Source organism: Podarcis pityusensis (assembly GCF_964106645.2).
Source record: "Podarcis pityusensis genome assembly, chromosome: 16".
NCBI lineage: Eukaryota > Metazoa > Chordata > Lepidosauria > Squamata > Lacertidae > Podarcis > Podarcis pityusensis.
Window position 1 is genome coordinate 10541121 of NC_138041.1, and position 23712 is coordinate 10564832.

Below are 23712 nucleotides of genomic sequence, written 5' to 3' on the forward strand. Positions count from 1 at the left end.
AACCTCACCTTTTTAAATCTTCTTTCATGCCTTCGCCTGAAAGGGCCCCCTCTGCAGCATACATTATGGGTTGCCCCAGCCAGTCTGGGCGGCTTCCGACATACAGTGGTACCTCGGGTTACAGACGCTTCAGGTTACATACGCTTCAGGTTACAGACTCCGCTAACCCAGAAATAGTACCTCGGATTAAGAACTTTGCTTCAGGATGAGAACAGAAATTGCAGGATGAGAACAGAAATCGCACGGCAGTGGGAGGCCCCATTAGCTAAAGTGGTGCTTCAGGTTAATAACGGTTTTAGGTTAAGAACAGTCCTCCGGAACGAATTAAGTTCTTAAACCGAGGTACCACTATATAAAAACGTTAAACATTTTAAAAACTTCCCTACACGGGGCTGCCTTCTAAAGGTTGCAGAGCTACTTATTTCCTTGGCTCTGGAATTGCATAAATCCATACCCTCCAACATTTCTCTGATGAAAATAGGGGCGTTCTAAGGAATAGCGGGGCATTCTGGGATCAAATCAGAAACTGGGACGGCTTTTCCCTTCTTCCTCTCTGGCATCTGAGATGACTGCTTGTACTAGTTCTTGTCAGGAGATAAGGACATGTTTTACCGTTTATTACTGCATTTATACCCCACCTTTCCTACCCTCTCCATCTTATCCTCACAATAATCCTGTTGAGCAGGTTAAGGCCGGGAATGTGTGCGACTGGCCCAAGGCCACCCAATTAACTGTGTGGTGATTTGAAATTTTGCCTCCCAGGACCTAGTCCAACAGTCTTAACACCTACACCACACTGGCTCTCAATGCGTTGGGGTCTCCTCCAGATGGAAAATTCAACGAAAAGGAGATGGCAGCATTCAGTAAGCTACCAATTCCGACCCGTTTAGAGAGCCAGCATTACCTCAATGTTCTTTGCTGTTGTTTCGGGGCTTTTGAAAGCAAACCACTACCTGCAGACTACCAATGCCTGTGGTCAAATTCTGTGAAACTTGACAAATGCAACCTGCCATAAATGAACCACAGGCTTAGCAGCCGTTGGGTCATAGAAATGATTGCTCGGCGCAGGCCCTTCAACACACGGCTGCAAGCAAATTATCATTTAGTTAACAGTGTTCTTCAACCTTCGGCTACAACTCCAATCATTCCTAACATTGGCTAAGCAAGTCTGGCTATGATGAGAGTTGTAATTCAACACTATCTAGGGACCTAGAGTTGAAGAACACTAGTTCCAGCAACTTGCATTCAGCAGCATTACATAGTTATTGCAGCTAGTAGCCAATGCTAGCCTTTTCCTCCATTAAATTGTCTAATCTTCTTTTAAAGCCATCCAAGTTGGTGACCATCACTACCTATAAATAAAACAATACTCGGCCTTAATGGCTAGGAAGTAACATACGAACAAGTTCTAGGAAACCTAAATTAACACGATGGTTATTGTGGACCGATCAGGAAGGCACTGCCAGAATTCAATTCGTTTCTGCATAAATAATACTACATGGCAAACTGTTTGCACCAGGCATTCTACCAGTGTGGTGTAGTGGTTAGAGTGCTGGATTAAGACCTAGGAGACCAGGGTTCGAATTCCTGCTCAGCCATGAAGCTCACTAGGTGACCTTGGGCCAGTCACTGTCTCACAGACTAACCTACCTCACAGGTAGGTTGTGAAGGTAAAAGGGAGAGGGAAAGAAACATGCATGCCACTTTGAGCTCCTTGGAGGAAAAGGTGGGATATAAATGCAATAAAAATAAATAAATGAACAAACTCCAACTGAAACCCACAAATAAGCACGTTGCACAATTTATGATTACTATTCCTTCAATATTTTGTGTTGGGGCAGAAGGTGTTGGACAGCTATGTAATAAAGAAACAGAGAGAGGCAGTGAACACATTGACTTTTCATTACATTTATTTATTTAGCATTTTCAGGGCTGCTTGCTACAAATAATAAAATCATATATATATACAGAGCAATCTAGTGAAACAGACGAGGGCAGAGATAGTTGTCTCCAACATAATCAAATCAGCAACTTTTAAAACAGGCTTAGAAGGAGGATTTTCTTGGTTGTACTGATCCTTAGGTCATCTGCAGACTGTCAATATTTTGTGAGAAGGATTCAGGCACAAACTGGACAGGTAGGTAGGTTTAATTGAAGTGCAAATAAACTACTTTAAAAAACAACAACCCCACCCACAGAGAAAGACTTTTTATGACATGGAAAGTGATCGGAAAGTACATTTAAAAGTGTGTGATGAACAAATGGCTAATGGGAAGATAAGTAAACACAAGCAAACCAGGAAGAGTGCACTTTGTCATATAGCCTTCCTGCAAACCAGAGGTGGTGTGGTCTGGGGTCACGGGGTTGGAGACCCTGCTACTATATCTGCAGCAAGGTCCAAGAAGAGTCCAGGAGTTGCCCAGTCAGGGTGAAATGAGAGCATTTTATGCACTGAAAAGTCTTTTCACCCTTTCCGCCAAAAAGGCATACAGTAGGGCAAAGTATTCGTAAAAAAAATATTTATTTAGTGAAAATAACATACAAAAATGCATAATGTTAGGAAAAATTTGTTGCAAAAATATCTATATTAGTCAAAGCTGCATACAAAAATATGTTAGGAGAATTCTGTACTCAGGTGCTGATGATTTAAAAAATAATAATCTGCAAATTAGGAACAAATTAGGAACAAAGGAAATATACCAAGTCAGACCATTGGTCCATCTAGCCACAGCTGTTCAGGATTTAATACAGGAGGCTCTTCCCCACTGTTGTGGAAATGTGGAGAAATGAAGACTGGGAAGATGAGGAACTTGGAGAACCAAAATGGACAAATTTGTTCATCTCTAACTCCCAGCCAGGAATCCTGATTGCACTTACATTGCTAAGCTATTGACATTTTGACATGATTTTCCAAACAAGCTATGGACATGATATTTAAAAACAGCAGAACAGAGCCATAAGTAGTATTATTTTTAAATAAAGATTAATAAAAGCTGGCACTTCTTTCTTGCCCACCCTCAAGCTGTCCCACTGTGGAAGACGTCAAATCGGCAAACATAAGGGTTGCTAATACAACAGGCAAGGTCTGTGGTAGGCTGGGGAATCTGTGGTCTGCCATGAGCAGTAGGACTCCATCTCCCATCAGCCCCAGCCAGCATGGCCAACGGTCAGGGATGATGGGAGTTGTAGTCCAGCAACATCTGCCAGTCCCTTCCTGGTCTACTGTGCCATCAAAATCACTAGGCGATGTGCCGGCATATTCCATGAAGGTACAGCAAAGGGTGCAGAGACAGTCCTTCTTCTGACGTCAAAATATAGTTGCGTAATTTCAGGTGTTGAGGAGGGGTACTCCACAAGACAGTGTTCCTATCCCACCAAGGTTTCTGCTTCTGCAGGGGGCTGCTCCTTCGGGTCAGTTTTGGGGCGCGTAAGAGTTTGATAAGTTGCGGACTCATGAGGGCCAAGGCCCTGTAAATGAAGAGAAAGAGAGATGGGTTGGGGAAAGCAAACATGCCTAAGTTAGGCGAAACTCACACTAAAACGCATATGAAATTTCACAAGGATGGGCTATTGTGGTGCTTTAAATGTACGGTGTGGATACCGCCTGAGCGGAGCCAGCCTTCCCACCACCAGCACCCCTACTTTTAAAGGTAAAGGTAAAGGGACCCCTGACCATTAGGTCCAGTCGTGGCCGACTCTGGGGTTGCGGCGCTCATCTCGCTTTATTGGCCGAGGGAGCCGGCGTACAGCTTCCGGGTCATGTGGCCAGCATGACTAAGCCGCTTCTGGTGAACCAGAGCAGCGCACGGAAGCGCCGTTTACCTTCCTGCTGGAGTGGTACCTATTTATCTACTTGCACTTTGACGTGCTTTTGAACTGCTAGGTTGGCAGGAGCTGGGACCGAGCAACGGGAGCTCACCCCGTGGCGGGGATTTGAACCGCCGACCTTCTGATAGGCAGGTCCTAGGCTCTGTGGTTTAACCCACAGCGCCACGAGAGGCACAATTATGCCATCCCCTAACTTTTGGCATTCAAAGCCCCCAACACCCTGTCCAGGCGGATGTGAACTGAAAACTTTCTCCACAGTACAAAAAGCATATTGCATCTTCCCTGTGGTCATTCTGTTGTTCAGTAAAACAGACTTATTAACTGATTTAAAACACATACACACACCCCTCTGGTTGGCAACAAGATTGATAGCATGATAAATAGATCACAAGTCTTCCAACTATAGTGAAAAAACACGGCTATATTTATAACCAGCTGCCATTTATACTTGATTTGATCCGCTTTTGAAGCTTGTTCACCACTTTAAGCATTAAAAACAACAACACAGGGATAGCCAACTGGGCCTGTGAGAACAGGATGCTGGACTAAAGGGGCTTTAGCTTGATCCAGCAGGTTCTGCTTATGTCTTTACAGGATTAGGCAAATTTATGGGTGATTAGACTTATCAAGGGACGCAGGTGGCGCTGTGGGTTAAACCACAGAGGCTGTGACTTGCCAATCATAAGGTCAGCAGTTCAAATCCCCACGACGGGGTGAGCTCCCGTTGCTCGGTCCCTGCTCCTGCCAACCTAGCAGTTTAAAAGCACGTCAAAGTGCAAGTAGATAAATAGGTACTGCTCTGGCAGGAAGGTAAATGGTGTTTCTGTGCGCTGCTCTGGTTCGCCAGAAGCGGCTTAGTCATGCTGGCCACATGACCCGGAAGCTGTACGCCGGCTCCCTCGGCCAATAAAGCGAGATGAGCGCCACAACCCCAGAGTCGGCCACGACTGGACCTAATGGTCAGGGGTCCCTTTACCTTTACCTAGACTTATCAATGGCTATGGACTTCATCCAATACTGAAGGGTAGGAATGCCTCTGAATACCAGTTTCTGGGAATCACAAGGGGTGAGAGTTGCTGTTGAGCTCAGGACCCCAAACCCTCCAACATGCTGAGTCCCAAAACTGGGATGTGCGTCTTTCTGGCTGTCTTCCCACATGAGTCACGTGACCTGCGCAAGATTATGGAGCTGAAAATACGTGCTTTTGGGGGGAACTGTGCTCTCACACAACAGCACCATGCAAGATCCTGGCCCACCCCAAAAGCTATTTTTTCAGGGTGAAATAAAAAAAGTTAAGGTCTTAGATATATAATAAATGTTCATAAATGTACAAAGCAAACACGTACATAAATATATAAACCACATGTCTGAAGTAGTACAGGAAAACCGTCCTGAAACCATTTTGATTCCCAAGCTAACCAAGTGTTTCTCTGCAAGCAGGGAGGGGGTGAGGAACCCTTCCCATTGTCTCAGGAATTAAGAAATCACCATCTCAAAGGAATGGCCAGACTACCAGGAAAGGCAATCAGATAAGGCATTATCAGATATCGTGGCAGACAGGAAAAACAACAGCAGTCTAATTTCTGTTGTAGACCACCTTTTCTGTGATGTATGTATGATGTTTGTGGGGGGTGGTCTTGGGTTACACCCCTTCTGTGATGTATGTATGATTTATGGAGGGTGGTCTTGAGCTCCAGGGAAGGCAATTTAAAATGTCTATATAAGGGCAGGCACACCTTGGTTCTGGGTCCTCCTCCTTCTCCTGCGTGTGAAGGGAGCCCCCTGTTGCAACAGTTCAATAAAGTTCAGGCTTACTAGCTGCTTTGCGTCTCAGGCTTCTCTGGTTGGCCTCTGTTATTCTCTCCGACTGACGGAGAACCTACAAAAGACTCTATAAGGGCTCTTGTGTCCCCCATAAGGGAATAAGTGCAGATTTTTGTTTATTACAAGGGTGAGATCTCAAAATAGCCACCATGCTCTCGCTGGGGGAAAATGGGATGTTCCGGTTTTTCCGGGACACTTGCTGGGTATAGGGGTTCCCTCGGGCATCTGGTTGGCCACTGTGAGAACAGGACATTGCACTAGATGGGCCATTGGTCTGATCCTGTGGCCAGGCTTTTGCTTTGTTCTTATGCCTGAAACCCTGGACAGCCTCTGCCAGTCAGTGTTGGCAATAATGAGCTAGATGGAGCAGAGGTCTGGCTAAGATTGAAGGCAGCTTCCTGTGTTCTTATCCCAGCCCTGTCCCAGAAAATCGTTGGCAGACACTTACGGTATAGATTCCTTCCACTTTCTGCAAAAGAGGAAGACAGAGAATGGCATGAGATTTCCGAGGAACAGAAAGCAAAACAATATAATGCAACCCCTTCCCTTTCCCTTTCCCTTCTCTGCATCTTCACCAGTGTAAACACCAAACCTTTAAAGCTCATTCTTTCCCTCAAAGAATTCTGGGTGCTGTACTTTACCCCTCACAGAGTTACAATTCCCAGAAACTCTTAGCAAACTACAGTGCCCAGAATTCTTTGAGGGAGGGAATATCCCTTGAATGTTCTTTAAAGGGAGAATGGCCACCCACCCACCCTGCTCTTTATTTCAGAAGGTATGAGATAAAAGCAGAAAAAAAGACAAAAGCAAGGTCCAGGCCATGAATGCGTTAAATCTCTGTTTGAAGCAGAGAGGGTGCAAAAGCCACAATAACTTCTTTAAACAAATCACAGTCTTATTTGTCTACCCCCCTCATTTTTCTATGGTGCACGGGAACGACTCTTATGTCTTTAGCAGACAGCGACACAACAGGTGCTATTGTCGCCATTGCTCCATTCCTGTGCTAAGAAAAACACCTCCAGTTGAATTTCTGCCTACAGTTTCATTAACAGGTCTTAGGCCCTCTTTAATAAACACCAGGAACTGGAGTTTGGTACAGGTGCTGAGAATGGTTAGGAGACCAAGTCTGTCTGCTTCCAGCCTATCAGCCCATCCTTAGCCTGACACGCTGCAAATGCCATATAAATGCTAAATATTATTTAAGTGAAAGGAGCAAAGAGGCACCTCGTAGTCGGAAGCAGGGGGAAGCTTCGATTTCCTTCGATATTGGATCTAAAGAGTTAAAAAATATAAACAGAGTCAAATAAATCATTTATAAACTTAAAGTAACAACAGACATTAATTCCACACAGCAAACGTCTCCCTCGTTTCTTTTTAATCCCTCTGAGTGTCACAGAAAGGCCATTCACTAACTATGGAGCAACTTGTGGAGAGACAGCCTGCAGATTAACAAACTGAAGGACACCGTCCTCTTTCTATGCTCCTTCTGATGGAAACATGCACATGGGGACAGATATACCCCTGCTTTAAGTCGTTTGCATACTGTCTTCTCATGTACCGGTATATTATTTACTTCAAAGCTCGACGACTAAGCTCTTTCGTGACGAAACGTCTGATAACCGGAACGACGTCTGAGCACTGAACCAACTGATATATCACAGGTGGACTCTTTATTTCCTGCGTTTGCCGTTGTGTGAGATAAAACCTATTTGGGAAAGAAACTACTCTTGCCATTTTTAGGGGCGTCCATATTTAGGGACGTTTATTGTTTGTTCACAAATAGTTGCCTTGGTGATATTATCTTGTGTCGATTGCAGTGGTTTGAGTGGCAGATTTAAGCTGCAGAGGCCCAACTTCAAATTCCCACTCAAGCCATGAAGTTTGAGGGTGACCCTGGGCTCATTCTCATTCACTAATTCTCACACACACATGCGCACTCATGCCTCATCTGCATTGTTCATTTAAAGTCAGTATCCGATCACTTTAAACAGTTGTTGCTTCCCCCAGAGAATCCTGGGAACTATAGTTTATCAAGGCTCTTGAGGGTTGTTAGGACAACCTCTATTCCACTCACAGAGCTATAATTCCTAAAGCGGTTTAGCAATCAATCCCTCCTCACAGGGAATTCTGAGAATTGTAGCTCTGTGGGGGAATGTAGGGTGGATGGGTGGGTGTATTGTAACAACTATAAGCTCCCTTAGCAAACACCATTTCCCCAGGATTCTTTGGACAAAGCCATGACAGTTTAAAGGGCTTCTTTCAATGTCTGGTGCAGATGTGGCCACAGTATGGTGTATCTCACAGGGTTCTAGTAAGAATAAAACGGGAAGGAAGGAAAAACAATGTACAGCTGTACCTCAGGTTACATACGCTTCAGGTTACATACGCTTCAGGTAACAGACTCCGCTAACCCAGAAATAGTGCTTCAGGTTAAGAACTTTGCTTCAGGATGAGAACAGAAATCGTGCTCCGGCGGCACGGCGACAGCAGGAAGCCCCATTAGCTAAAGTGGTGCTTCAGGTTAAGAACAGATTCAGGTTAAGAACAGACCTCTGGAGCGAATTAAGTACTTAACCTGAGGTACCACTGTATGCTGCTCTAGCTCCACCAAGGAAGGGTGGGATTTATTATTATTATTATTATTATTATTATTATTATTATTATTGCAACTCTTTAAATTATGTTTTCATGAAGCAGTATTCATTTACTTAGATATTCTGCACATAAGGTCCCTGCCTTCCAGGAGCTTACAATCCACATTTTTTTTGCCAGTGGGAAGAGACCGAGGCTGCATCCGCACAGCACAGTTAAAGTAGTATCATACCAATTTAAACCACTCTGATTAAAGTGGTATGGTACTGTTTTAAATGTATAGTACAGATAGGGGCCAGAGAACCTGTCAGGGAACTGCCATCGGAAGGAAGGGAAGTGAAAGGGCTCACACAGGTTGGGAGAGACTCAGCAGCTGAAGAGGGAACCAGTAGGGGGAGAGGAGCTGAGCTGAGGGAAAGGGAGCTGGAGGGATGGCTCAGAGACACTTCCAGCGAAAACAGTGGGGAGGTTTCAGGACCTCCTGTAGGGACACCCACTCCTCGCCGGAAACTGTCACGCAGAGAGTCCAGAAGACGTGTTTCCGTTAAGGAGCTTTTATGTTGGAAGCGATTCCGAAAGCAACCACTGTCGGAATCTGCCAGCGACTGACGGAGCCATGTTTAAGGGGCTCCGTTACAGACAGAGGTTTGCAAACTTGACCAAACTCTGAGGGACTAGGATTTTACACACAAGCAGCTCATCGTCCCATTACAGCATTCCGACAGTCTTCGTGAGCAGCTTGTGCAGGAGAAGGCATCATGAGCAACCCAGCCGGAACCGGAGAAGCAGGAGCTGGAGCGGGTCCAAGCCTGGAAGAAAGGTACCGGGTGTTGGAGGTCCAGCTAGCGCTGCAGACGGCGAGGCTTGAGGAGAGGAGGGCTCAGGATGCAGACAAAAAGGGGAAAGACACCCAGCTCGTCAGAAAGGTACCAGGATTGGTGCAGAAGTTTGGGGGGGAGCCCAAAGACTATCATGGCTTTCGGACAGAGATGCAATATGCCCTCAATCTGCAGTTTGATGAATTCCCTGACGAGGAATCACGAGTGGCTTTCGTGATTGGGCATCTTGAAAAGGGGGCGAGAGACTGGGTTAGACCCCTGATGGCAGCGAATAGTGACGTCCTAAAGGACACGATGAAGTTCTTTCGCGCCATGGATCTGATGTTTTCCAGCGATATTGAACAGGGAGTGGTCCGCAGACAGTTAATGGCTTGCAAACAGGGGAGCCGATCTGTCCGTGAGTACTGGACTGAGTTCACCATGTTGATCCATAAATTGGGGTGGGATCTATCGGCGGAACCCATTCAAATGCTCTTTGAAGAAGGGCTTTCTTCGGCTGTGAAAGACGAACTTTCCCGGGCGCCCAGGGCGGAGTCTATGGACCAGCTGACCAAATCAGCGCTGACCATAGGAGCGCGCCAGGAGGCGAGAGCATTGGAGAGGCGGGAAGGGAAGGGGGAACGTTGGAAGGAGTTCCGCATTCCAGACATTCCAGAGCCAACTTTCCCGCCGGCAGAGCCGATGGAAATCGGAACAGCGCGCGCGCGCGCAGTTTCAAAGCCCAGTGAGGGGGGAAAGAAGGAGGGAAAGGGCGCCCGGAAATGCTATCTCTGCCAACAGCCAGGTCACTTTGCCAGAGTCTGCCCCCAGAGGAAGGAATGGCAAGGGATGGTAGGAGCTGTGGAGGGAAGAGAGGAAGAAATACCGAAGCAAGTAAAAGCCAACGCCTGGCTGCCACCGTCGGGGCACAGCAGCCAGGCCAAAGAGCAGTGAAAGTGCCCACGCCAGAACCTCCTAAACCCGCCCTAGTGATAGAAGTGGCGCTAGAGCTGCCAAACGGACACCCTCTAAAGATAAAGGCGCTGTTGGACTCAGGCAGCTCCTGCAATTTCATGAGCAAAGAGTTTGCAGCTGAACACCAGATACAGACGATCCCTTTAAGCAACCCCCTGCAGGTGACCACGATCGATGGCAGGGAGCTGTTGGGAGGAGAAGTCAGCTTGCAGACCGTCCCAATGATAATGAAGGTGGCAAGGCACACCGAACTGATAGCGTTTAATGTGGCCACCTTGGGAGGAGCTCCCATTATATTGGGGATGAGCTGGCTAGCGTTACATGATCCGCTGGTGGGCTGGCATCAGAGAGTGGTTTCTTTTGGTTCAGCACATTGCTTAGAACACTGCAAAGAGGGAAAGGGTTTGGCAGGGGCCCAAGCCACCCTAGCAGGGACTGAAGTAACGGAGAACGTGAAGGTACCACGACAATACGCAGATCTCCGCGACGTCTTCAGCGAAAGGGAAGCTGACCAACTACCCCCGCATAGGCCCTTTGACTGTCAAATCAATTTACTCCCTGGGGCACAGCTCCCTGTAGGCAAGCTGTACGCCATGTCAGACAGAGAGATGCAGGAGCTAAGAGAGTTCATTGACAAGAACCTGAAGAGAGGGTTCATCAGAGAGTCCAGGGCGGTGGGGGGCAGCCCAGTGTTTTTTGTGGATAAAAAAAACACGAACAAGCCGAGGCTTGTGTGTGACTTCAGGGCCTTAAATGCAGTGTCAGAACCAGTGGCTTTCCCTATGCCCAGGATTGACGACATTTTGACAAGGGTCAGGAAGGGAAAGATTTTTACTAAACTGGACCTAAGGGGGGCGTACAACCTGATACGAATAAGGAAGGGGGATGAATGGAAAACCACCATGTTCACCCCTTTGGGGGCATTTGAATATTTAGTTATGCCCTTCGGCCTACAAGGAGGCTCCGCGTGCTTTCAATCGTTTATGAACCACGTCCTGGGGCCTTTGCTTTACAAGAATTGTGTGGCCTTCTTAGACGACGTGTTGGTGTATTCTGAGAATGAGGAGCAGCATGTGAGAGACGTCAGAGAAGTGTTGAGCAGGCTGCAAGCCAACCAGCTGTGGGTGAAACTGGAGAAGTGTCAGTTTCATACCAAGGAGGTGGAATTCCTGGGGTATCGCCTGTCAGACAAGGGATTGGCCATGGATCCCGGCAAGGTCCAGGCGGTGCTGGAATGGAAAACACCCAAAACAAGGAAGGATGTGCAGAGGTTCCTAGGATTTGGGAACTTCTATCGTAAGTTCATCCGAAACTTTGCCCACCTGACGGCGCCCATTACGGACTGTCTCAGCAGTAAGAAGAAGTTCGTTTGGACTGAGGAGGCGGAGCGAGCATTTGAGGAACTAAAAAGGGCCTTCGCCTCGGAACAACAACTCCTGCATGTGGATTTACAAAAACCGATGAGAGTGGAAACTGACGCATCAGACAGAGCGATTGGGGCGGTGCTTCTGCAGCCAGGGAAGGAGGAGTCAGAGTGGAGACCGTGTGCCTTTTTTTCGCGAAAGCTGAACAAATCCGAGAGGAACTACACGGTGTATGACCGAGAACTACTAGCCATTCATGAGGCGTTCCGGAGATGGAGGCACCTGCTAATTGGCGCACAACATAAGGTGCAAGTGTGCACTGACCACAAGAACCTAGAGTATTGGAGGACGGCACGAGTGCTCAACCAACGGCAAGTGAGATGGGCCCAGGAGTTCTCCAAATTTAACTTTGAGATTTGTTACGTGCCAGGCCCAGAGAACATTAGGGCGGACGCTCTCTCACGCAAACCTGAATATTTGGAGGGGGAGGGAGCACCCGAAGAGAGACATGTCATTCCAGAGGACCGCTGGGTGTGTGGGGCGGCATTGGTGGGACAAAGAGAACTGGTAGAGGAAACAGAGAATGATGAATACGCCCAGAATAAGCTCAGAGGTCTTAGGGGTGAGGGAGAGGAACCAGGGGGTTTCGAGGAAAGAAATGGAGCTTTGTATTACAAAGGGGCACTGTATATCCCTGAAGGAGACTTAAGGGGGAGGGTACTCAAGCAGTTGCACGACAGCCCCACGGCGGGGCATTTTGGACAACACAAAACCATGTGGTTGGTCACCAGGGAATTTTGGTGGCCTAAGGTGAGGGAAGATGTACGGGAGTATGTAAGAGGGTGTGAGCAATGCCAGCGAGCCAAAGGGGAGAGGCGGGCACCGGCGGGGCTATTAGAACCCTTACCAACCCCAGAACGACCTTGGGAGGCAGTGTCGATAGATTTTATGACTGATCTGCCGAAGTCCAAGGGGAAAACAGCCATCATGGTGGTGGTAGACCTACTAACAAAGATGTGCCACTTTGTAGCCTGCTCGCATGCAGTCACGGCGGAAGAGACAGCGAAGTTATTTGTAGAACACATTTTTAGGTTGCACGGAGTGCCATTGAGGGTGGTCTCAGACCGAGGAAAACAATTTACTTCCAGGTTCTGGAGGAAGCTCATGAGCTTACTGCAGGTGGAGGTCAACTTTTCGACTGCCCGGCACCCTGAAACCAACGGGCAGGCGGAAAGAGCAAACGGGGTCCTCCAGCAATACCTGAGGTGTTATGTCAATGACAGAGAGAATGACTGGGTAGAAAAGTTGGCGCTGGCGGAATTTGCCTACAACAATGCCGAGAATGTGTCCACAGGGATGAGCCCCTTCTTGGCTAATTATGGGTGTCATCCCAGGGCTTTCCCAGGGGGAGAAGGGGAGAGATGGGGTGTCCCGGCAGCCGAGCATTTTGTAGAAGAAATGGAAGCAATCCATCGTCAGCTCCAACTCAACTTAGAAAGGGCGAAGGAAGAATACAAGAGGCAGGCAGACAAGAACCGAAGGGAAGGTGAAACCATAAGGGTGGGAGATAGGGTGTGGCTGTCAACCCAAGGGTTGCCGTTCAAAGGAGGTTGTAAGAAATTAAGACCCAGGAGATTGGGTCCCTTTGAGGTCATTCAACAGGTCAACCCAGTGGCTTTCAGGCTCCGGTTACCCAACCACATGAAACTGCACCCAGTATTTCACAGGTCGTTACTGTCACCGTATGAGGGGGGACGAGAAGGGATGGCCACTCGGGGACCGGTCATAGAAGAAAGGGAATGCAGCAGCCATGTGGCAGAAATCCTCGACGCCAGATGGAAGGGGGATCAGGTGGAGTATTTGGTAGCGTGGGAAGGAGAACCGGAGTCAGAAAACACTTGGGTAATGGCAGAAGATATCAATGACGAGGTATTGATAGAAACGTTCCATCAAAGGTTCCCAAGGAAACCTCAGCCTGTGGAGAGGTTCCGGAGGGAATACTTTGGGACCACCGATGAGGAGGAGGAGTTGGAAGGATTCTCGGAATCGGAAGGGGAAGGGGAGATGGACTCTGAGGAGGAGGAGTACTTCGAGACCAGGAACCGCAACAGGTGGAGAGAAGTGTTCGGGACATCGGAAGATGAAGGAAGTTCATTCCGGGGTTTTGCCTCCTCACCGCCCGTAGAGGAGGGGGCGAGAGGGGATGAAAGGGGCCCTGGAGGGGAGGTGGATGTCAGGGAACTGCCATCGGAAGGAAGGGAAGTGAAAGGGCTCACACAGGTTGGGAGAGACTCAGCAGCTGAAGAGGGAACCAGTAGGGGGAGAGGAGCTGAGCTGAGGGAAAGGGAGCTGGAGGGATGGCTCAGAGACACTTCCAGCGAAAACAGTGGGGAGGTTTCAGGACCTCCTGTAGGGACACCCACTCCTCGCCGGAAACTGTCACGCAGAGAGTCCAGAAGACGTGTTTCCGTTAAGGAGCTTTTATGTTGGAAGCGATTCCGAAAGCAACCACTGTCGGAATCTGCCAGCGACTGACGGAGCCATGTTTAAGGGGCTCCGTTACAGACAGAGGTTTGCAAACTTGACCAAACTCTGAGGGACTAGGATTTTACACACAAGCAGCTCATCGTCCCATCACAGAACCCTAAGAGGGGAGAGCAGGATGGGGCCTTGAAGAGGCCCAGCAACAAGTCAGCAGTTGGATAGCAGACTAAGCAGGCACAAAGCACAACTCCCAATGGTATGGTGTCTCCCCCCCCCCCATTTAAATTACAGTATTATTATGTTTAATTGCATTATGCCTATAAGTTAGCATATACAAATTGAATGGAAATCGCTGCCTTCTTTTTCAGTGATGCACAGGAGAGGATGTTTTGTGGCAGATTCATACATTTGTTTGTGAAGAAATACATAAATGAACTTCTCCATGGGGGAAAAAACTACTTCTGTGACAAATTTCCTTCAGTCAACTGATGCGTACGTCATTTAACTTTTAGATCACCTGTCCCTTGCATTAAGATCAAGACATATGCATTTTTCTTAAAATGACCAATTTGGGTATACATCAGAAGATCTGTCTGTGGGTAAGGAATTTCCTGACTGATAGGCCGCAGACAGTGAGAATGGGCCCTTACTATTCTTCTACTCTAGTATTAAGCACAGGAGCCCCTCAGGGATGTGTGCTAAGTCCCTTTCTCTATTCCCTGTACACATTTGATTGCACCCCACTGTATAAGTCCAACACAATCATCAAATTTGCGGATGATACAGCAGTGGTGGGGCTCATTAGTGAGAACGATGAGACTGCTTATAGGAAAGAAGTACAGGGGTTAATTCAATGGTGTAAAGAAAACAATCTTATGCTTAACACCAAAAAAACCAAAGAACTCATAATTGACTTTAGGAGAAAGAAAAGTGTATTTTTACCATTGCACATAAATGGCGAGGAGGTGGAGAGGGTTGGTAGTTTTAAATACCTGGGCATTTACATCTCTGAGGACCTCTCATGGACTGCAAATATTAATATGGTTGTGAGGAAGGTGCAGGGGAGGTTGTATTTCCTGAGAATGCTCAGGGGACTGAATCTATCTCAGCACCTACTTCTGTCCTATTATCACAGTACCATCGAGAGTGTCTTAACCTATAGTATATTATCGTGGTATGGGAGCAGCTCTGAAACGGATAAAAAAGCTTTACAGAGAATAATTAAAATTGCCCAGAATGTTATTGGGCTCCAACTACCAACCCTGGATGAGATCTTCACGTCTCGCACTTTGAAGAAGTCACACAATATCCTGAGAGATCCCACCCATTCCTGCTCACAACTTCTTTGAACTGTTGCCTTCGGGCAGAAGATATAGGACAATGAAAACACGAACCACACGCCTTCTGAATAGTTTCTATCCAAGAGCTCTGATTGCACTAAATAATGATCTCAGGGCCAGTTGCAAGAAATAGCAAGCAGGGAGTAGGAAGGAATGAGACAGGTTTTTAGGTTATGTTATGCCTTTAATAGGTTATGTTACATTCTGGAGTATGATATGTTTTTATAGATTATGTCTGAATAGGATGAGAGTGTTGGAGATACGTGCAAATGTGTATGTGAACCCGGTCTTTGGGTGGGTGTTTGATTTTCGTTGTTGTGTATACTGTGTATATACAGACAATGACAATAAATTTATCTTAAATCTTAAATCTTAATCTTAAATCTTAAATCTCAGAGAGCCATTTAAACAAACAAACAAAACAAACAAACAAACAAAGACTCACCTTCAGCCGGCAGTACAGGAATGTGAGGATTATACCGTAGACAAACAGGATCCCATCCAAGACATAGCACAACTGAGGTTCCCTCAGCGCCTCTGCAGGGAAAAAGGTGCATTTTGTTACTTCTTCAATAATAATAATAATAATAATAATAATAATAATAATAATAATTTATTTATACCCCGCCCATCTGGCTGGGATTCCCCAGCCACTCTGGGCGGCTTCCAAAAAAATACTAAAACACTGCAATACATCAAACATTAAAAAGCTTCCCTAAGCAGGGCTGCCTTCAGATGTCTTCTAAAAGAATGGTAGTTGTTGTTCTCTTTGACATCTGGTGGGAGGGCATTCCACAGGGCAGGTGCCACTACCGAGAAGGCCCTCTGCCTGGTTCCCTGTAACCTGGCTTCTCGCAGTGAGGGATTCGCCAGAAGGCCCTTGGTGCTGGACCTCAGCGTCCGGGCAGAACGATGGGGTGGAGACGCTCCTTCAGGTATACTGGGCCGAGGCCGTTTAGGGCTTTAAAGCTGAGAACCAAACACTTTGAATTGTGCTCGGAAACGTACTGGGAGCCAATGCAGGTCTTTCAAGGTCTTCAAAACTGCGCCACCAGCCTGCGCATACTGGATTTGTTCTTAATGTTGGAACATCAGGAGAGCTCCCTTCTGGATCAGGCCAAAGGCCCATCTAGGCCCCATTCACACCTTACATTTAAAGCAGAATCATACCCCTTTAAAAAGTCATGGTTTTCCTCAAAGGATTCTGGGCGCTATGGTTTGTTATGGGTGCTGAGAGTTGTTTTGTTTTGTTTTGTTTTAAATAATGTTATAATTTGTATGCATTTGTTTCTTAATTTAATCCTTTTACATCGTTTTGTATGATTTGTGGCATTTTATGTATTGTGATTTGTTGCTATTTTTATCGATTATAGATGAGTAATTCTTTATTGTAATAAGTGTAAACTGTCTAATTATTATTTGCTGTTGTTTAATTTTAGTGTTTACTGTTGGATTCTAATGCATCATTGCATATTGCTTTATTTGGTATAAGTTGTTTATTTTAAAGTTATTGTAACTTTTTATATAGGATCTGACTGTTACTATTAATGTTTGATGTTTTATTATGATTAATTTTGTGTGTGTTGGAAGCCGTCCAGAGTGGCTGGGGCAACTCAGCCAGTTGAGTGAGGTATAAAATAAAATTATTATTATTATTAGTGCTTTTTTTCTTTAAAAAATGTTGAGAGGTACTCTCATTTTCCTACTCATATTGAAATACTGCCCCTCAATGAGGCCAAATTTAGAGTCACAAAATGTTTAGGAGTATGCATACCCCTGCGTCCCCCCAGAAAAAAAGCACTGATAACAATAATAAGAAGCCCCTTTCCCCCTCACAGCTCTCATACATTTCTCCTTTGAAAAAAGGGACGTCCTATTCCATATGCTCCAAAGTTTCTCTGATGAAAATAGGGATGTCCTATTGAGAGTCCCATGGACTGCAAGAAGATCAAACCGATCCATTCTGAAGGAAATCAGCCCTGAGTGCTCACTGGAAGGACAGATCGTGAAGCTGAAGCTCCAATATTTTGGCCACCTCATGAGAAGAGAAGACTCCCTGGAAAAGACCCTGATGTTGGGAAAGATGGAGGGCACAAGGAGAAGGGGACGACAGAGGACGAGATTGATGGACAGTGTTCTCGAAGCTACCAGCATGAGTTTGACCAAACTGCGGGAGGCAGGGGAAGACAGGAGTGCCTGGCGTGCTCTGGTCCATGGGGTCACGAAGAGTCGGACACGACTAAACGACTAAACAACAACATTTCTCTGGTAGCATGAATAGTAGAATTATAGATTCCTAGATCTATAGAAAGGTCACCCTCGAGGGTCACCCTTGCGATAGATGACTACGCAGGTGGCACATCAGGGCATCAAACCCGCGAGCTTTGCGTTACCAGCACCATGCTCCAAACCAACTGAGCTAAAGGCTGCCCTTGATGAAACTCACGGGAAAACAGCCCCAAATCTTACACTGGACACTTGGTGCCCCTCACTCTGGGATATAAGCTATAATGGAGAAAATCAAATTTGAGATTTCAACAAGGACTAGAACCTCCAGACGCTTTTTATATGATTTGGTATTCCTTTATTACATTATACTACAGAGCTTGCATTTTCAGGACAACAGTACTATTTTTATAGAAAAGGAGATGCCAGAACTCACCACTAGCACCTCCCTTGTTCTCTTATAATGGCAATGGCTTATATTGAGAGGGGCCGGAACTGAGTTCCTGGGAGTTCAAGCTGGAAACCAAAGCCCTGACAAAACCATATCGTCACAAGCCTGGTAAATTTGTAACTATACTTGTTAGCAGCATTTCCCCCCCTAACTTTTTTCTTTCATGACATGGTCTGTGTGACTTGGGCTGCATCTACACACAGGGGGGGGAAATGCTATAAATAAGTCAGAAATTAAATCGTTACAAGAAAAGAAAAACGCTACGGAAAATTGAACAAAATTCTTTTTGTTCTCCAGCGTTATCTAGTGTTACATGTTTATAAGGCATTCAAAACGCAGTTTTTTGACTAGGTGAGTACAGTGTTACCTTGGTTCTCAAACGCCTTGGTACTCAAACAACTTGGAACCCAAACACTGCAAACCCGGAAGTAAGTGTTCCGGTTTGCAAACTTTTTTCAGAAGCTAGACGTGCTCCGTTTTGAGTGTTTCCAATTTGAGTGCCACACTTCCGTTTTGAGTGTTACACTGAGGTCTGTCTGTTTTTGCTATTTATTTTGCATTTTTGTTTTTGCGGCTTTTTGGTTTTGTTTCTGTAACTGTGTGGGACCCAGTTCAGCCACTGATTGATTGATTGATTGATTGATTGTGTGACTGTGGTACATTGTTTATTGCTTTCATTTTATGGATCAGTGGTCTCATTAGATAGTAAAATTCATGTTAAATTGCTGCTTTAGGGGTTGTTTTTAAACGTCTGGAACGGATTAACCCATTTTGCATTACTTTCTATGGGAAAGCGCGCCTTGGTTTTTGAACGCTTTGGTTTTGGAACGGACTTCCGGAACAGATTACGGTAAGTTTGAGAACCAAGGCACCCCTGTACTTGTACACAGGACCAAGTTTTTAAAGTCTATTAGTATAATGTGTATGTGGATGCTAAGCCTGTTTCTGTGAGTATTTGTTCCAGGGACCCAAATAAGGGATAAATAGCTGAGCACATAAATTAGCTGCTATCGCCTTTTTGTGGTGATGAAAAAGCATCAGATTAGCACTTCGCTAAACCACAGGTAGCAGTAGCAGCAGATCTCATACCACTGATAGGACACAAATGTAAAGTTTGGAGGGTGGGGCGGGGGGGGGGGAGAGCAGAGAGGCTACGCAGCTCCTGTGATCTGAGACCACCAACACTTTACAGGGCAATTTGTACGCACGGGATATCTGTTTTGGGCGCCTCTGCTAGAGATGTGGGCAAGCCGCCCTGTCTTTTCCGGAACAGGTTTTGGACAGCACACAAGATGGTGATTTTTAGAAGCTTCAGAAATAACTGTATTAAGACAAGGCTGGATTAAGACCCAAAGCACTGAAAATATTATGATGGGCCTCCTATACGTAATTCAAAATAAAAACAATACGGAAACTAATTTTATTTTTGGAAATGATACTTTACTTACATGCATGCTGAAAATAAAATAGATTGTTTCTAGATTTTCCAATTGCAAAATTCAGCGTTTTGCCCCCCTTAATCAAATGTCAAATTCTTTATTTAAAAAAAAAATCTCTTTGTTCATGCCCCTGCTTGCTGGTGCCCTAAGCACTTGCTTAGTCTGCTTTTGCAGCACTGTATTAAGCCTATAAATGGTGAAAGCTGAACGGTATCTCATTGAATTATGGGTACAGCAGAATTTGGACAATTTCATTGTCAGAAAAATGAACTGATGTGGCTAAAATGGTTCAGGGAAGGTCAGACAAGCATCCTTTCCGTACTGATTGCTTACCTTTTATTCAATATATTAATAGTTCTAATAAAGCAAGGAAACCACTTCACGCACATGGCCAGCTCTGGAGAGATGATAATTTCAGTATTTGGCCCTCACAGTTTTTGCCTTGTGTTATTTACATTCTTTGAAAATCTTTGGGATATTTTGGATTCCATACTTGTATTTTCTGTTCTGTTTATGTGGTTCTGTTCTCGGTTCTTATTGGTTACATAAAATTAAATAAAAATACATTTAAAAATAAATAATTGCATTACTTCGGACAAGGGGTGGGGGTGGGAATTGACTTCAGCTTGCATTTCAGACTTACCAGATTTGCTCCTTCTGAAACAATACACAAGTCAAAACACAACCACCATGTGAAATTTGCATTCATCAAATTTTTGAAATGCAGTTCTCCAGACAAGTGATATGTACAAAAAATGCACAGATGGGGGTCCGTGTGTTGAGATTCCTGCATGGCAGAGGGTAGGTCTAGATGGCCCTTGAGGTCCCTTCCAGCTCCATAATTCTACGTTTCTATTACTAGGGGAAATTGTGTGTCTAAAATGCATGTGTTACTAAAAGCAACTTACAAAAATGCATTGCATATGGGGAAGTGGCTTTGCAAAAACGTGTATGTAGGCAAAACGGCACAGAAAAATACATACATGAGGGCAATGCACTTAAATATACAGTGGTACCTTGGGTTAAGAACTTAATTCGTTCTGGAGGTCTGTTCTTAACCTGAAACTGTTCTTAACCTGAAGCACCACTTTAGCTAATGGGGCCTCCCGCTGCCACCACGCTGCCGGAGCACAATTTCTGTTCTCATCCTGAAGCAAAGTTCTTAACCCGAGGTACTATTTCTGGGTTAGCGGAGTCTGTAACCTGAAGCGTATGTAATATATATTCACAAGCTGATGGAGAACTAAAGACTGGGAAAAGGAGAAACTCAGCAAAACCTAAATTGACACAACTGCCCATCCCTGTTGTGGAAGCTGCTCTATTCTATTGCTGAGCTCTTGCTGAGCATTGTCTACCTGTGCTGTCTGGCAGCTGTTCTCCGGGGCCTGTTTTTCCTATTCCTACCTGGAGACGATGCCAGGGATTGATGCTGGGCCCTTTTGGACACAAAGCACATGACCTATGGCTGATCTACAATATTACAGACTGTGCCTTAGCCTGCACAGGGAGCTATCTTCTACAGAGCCAGACCACTGACCCACCAAACTCAGTATTGTCTACACTGACTGGCAGCAGCTCTCGGGGGTTTCCAGACAGGGGTTTCCCCCTATCCTAGCTGGAAATGTTGGGGATTAAATTTGAGACCTTCCACCTGCAACACAAATATTCTACCACTTGGCCACATCCCCTTGATCCTGCCGTGAGCACAGTGGAACAAAATCCGAAAGCCGCAGAGAGGCAGGAACAGACAAGGTGTGAGATGCCCCTTTTAAGAATCGAAACTCCTGCCCGTCATCTGGTTTGAGCAGACGATGGTTGTGCCCAATGGTGACCCTTGTTAAGGGAATCAGTTTTGCTTTCCTAGAAGAGACCCATGTTCTCCTTTCAAGTTTAGAGGCTGTACGTCAGGGGTAGGCAGCCTAAGGCCCGGGGACAGGATGCGGCCCAGTCGCCGTCTCAATCCGGCCCGCAACTGGCCTCTAATACAAGAAAGTTTACCATACTGTAAAACTTGGCACCCCTCCCAAAATAAACCTCCCTCTTTTTGTGGATGGCAGAAACAGATCCTTTATCTTAGCACAATGATGCTATCTAGCAATTGACTCGATAGACTACAAAAGGAGTAAACTGGCTGGCACAACATTAGTTTTCATTAAGCAGGGCCTAACTTGTAGTGTTAGTGAACATGTGCTGTCATCTCTGCAATCCTATACATGGGGTTCTGGCCAATGCTAGCTACTCAGAGTAGACCCATGGAGATTAATTGACATGGCTAACTTAGGTTCATTAATTTCCATATGCCCACCCTGAGAAGAAATGAGTTGGGTATATCTAATTTTACTCAGAAGTGTGTGCCACTGAGTTCAGTCATGATTACCATGCCCTCCGACATTTCTCCGATGAAAACAGGGACGTCCCATTCCATAAGGATAATTTTACTATTTATGCTCCCTGCATCTTATTGGGTTGCGCCAGCCACTCTGTGCAGCTTCCAACATATATAAAAAACTTAATAAGGCATTAAACATTTTAAAAACTTCCCTATACAGGATTGCCTTCAGATGGCTTGGGGGTCAGATAACTCCATACCCTCCAACATTTCTTCAGTGAAAATAGGGACATCCTAAGGAAAAGTGAGACATTCTGGGATCAAATCAGGGACGTCCCTGGAAAATAGGGACACGTGGAGGGTCTGGTTTACACTCATGTAAGTAGATATGCAGGATTGCAGCCTCACAGATTAAAGAATTCTTAAGTGGATCAGTATCCCCTTTTTTAATTGGTCAAAATATAAACAGTTGCATGTTACTAAAAATTCAATACAAATGCCTTTCCACATACCACTTAAGGTACAAATTTAGCACTTCCACTTAGAAAGGCCATATTTAAAGGATTTCCCACCCCCCCCATTCCCTGACCAGGGATGGGGGGGCGGGGATGTGAGGGGTAACAACAACCAAGCGTGGTCTTACAGTCCCACCACATGAAACTGACCTTATTGCTTGATCAAATGAAACTTTAGTTGATTAATCTACCAAGTCAAGTTTGCAACCCAGCTGTAAAGCAGAATCAGCATTTTTGGCGGGGGGGTACTGGTTATAGTGGCGGCCTAGCAGTTTGGGGGGGGGGGAGATATTCAAACATCCTACCCCACCCCACCCCCATCAATCATTTTCTCTCTCAGCCTAAACTACCTAACTGGGTTGTTGTGAAAATAGAACAGAGGAGGGCCATTTTTTCTGCCACCCTGAACTTCTGAGGTGGGGAATGTAATCAAATAGAAGTAGTTGTAAACACACAGTGGGTTTAAAGTGAGGTAAACTTACTTAGTGGCTGCTATTGTTGTTGCAATTTACTACTACTATTATTATTATTATTATTATTATTATTATTATCATCATCAAATTAATGTACTTATATCCCTCCTTTCTCCCGGAGAAACACATAAACATTTAAAAACATATACGTAGAATACAAAGCAATAAAGACAAATGAGTTAAAAGCAATAATTAAAATACATCAGAACACAATTCTGATGTATTTTAGAGGTCCGGCAATTAAAGTCCAGTTCGCCCTGACAAAGAGACCCAGCGATCAGCACTCTCTGCCCCGTCATTTTCAAAAGCCTGTCCGAACAGGGCGCTCTGAACCTGCCGGCAGATGGATAACAAGGAGGGATCCGGTCTGACCTCTCTTGGGAGGGAATTCTGCAATATGGGAGCAGCCACAGAAAAGGCTCTCCTTCCTGCCACTGTCTCCCAGGCCTCTGATGTCGCTAGGACCGAGGGAAGGTGCTGATTTCTCAAATCTACAATCTCCGTTCACTTCTCTTTTCGTGCATACGTGCGGAAAGGCTGCAGATGAGCAAAAGGCCATTTGTCCCAGCCCACCCACTTTACCTGCTTCCTCCGCTGCCAGGAGAACCAGGAGGGCTGTCCAAATATACACCTTCATCCTGGAGAGGGGAGAGGGACCAGGTCCAGTCGAGTGGCAGAGCTTCCCTCCCCAACGGGCAAGGTCAAGGGAGATGCAAGGCGAGAGTGACTGGCTGAATCCGGCTTGCCTACGCCTTCCTCCCAAGACAGGAGTGTCCAGCGTCTGAGCTGAGCTTCTCTGCAGTGCTCAAGTCTTCAGCAGGACTGCCCACCAACCACAGAACACATGCTTTCCTGCTTTTGAGGCCGTAAACTTCTCGCTTCATGATAGCCGATCATCGGGCTCAGCCTGAAGTTCCCCTTTCTCCAGTTCAGGAACTGAGAAGCATGCAGTCCAGGGAGGAGGAGGAGAAGAAGGGATTATTATTATACTACCCAGCATCTGTAGATCTCAGGACGGTTCACAACATAATTGCCACTCCCCAAGAATCTAAGG

General features: G+C 45.8%; 1 protein-coding gene across 1 annotated transcript; it reads right to left on the reverse strand.

Annotated features, from left to right (window-relative positions):
- Positions 1-1892: 1892 nt before the first annotated feature.
- On the reverse strand, positions 1893-23478 carry FCER1G (Fc epsilon receptor Ig). The gene is made up of 5 exons (XM_080984935.1): positions 23241-23478; positions 15671-15762; positions 6877-6924; positions 6101-6121; positions 1893-3468 (listed from the first exon to the last, which is right to left on the reverse strand). Exons 1-5 carry the CDS (start codon positions 23293-23295, stop codon positions 3367-3369), a joined length of 318 nt encoding a protein of 105 aa, XP_080841061.1. The 5' UTR covers positions 23296-23478; the 3' UTR covers positions 1893-3366.
- Positions 23479-23712: the final 234 nt, after the last annotated feature.

What these genes read in the sequence shown, in the direction of transcription:
- FCER1G (XM_080984935.1), bottom strand. Translation starts at nt 23,295, where the DNA reads ATGAAGGTGTATATTTGGACAGCCCTCCTGGTTCTCCTGGCAGCGGAG. An exon ending in TCCTGTACTGCCGGCTGAAG is followed by an intron (nt 6,925 to 15,670) that starts GTGAGTCTTTGT and finishes TTAACTCTTTAG; the next exon opens with ATCCAATATCGAAGGAAATC. An exon ending in AAGTGGAAGGAATCTATACC is followed by an intron (nt 3,469 to 6,100) that starts GTAAGTGTCTGC and finishes CTTCATTTACAG; the next exon opens with GGCCTTGGCCCTCATGAGTC.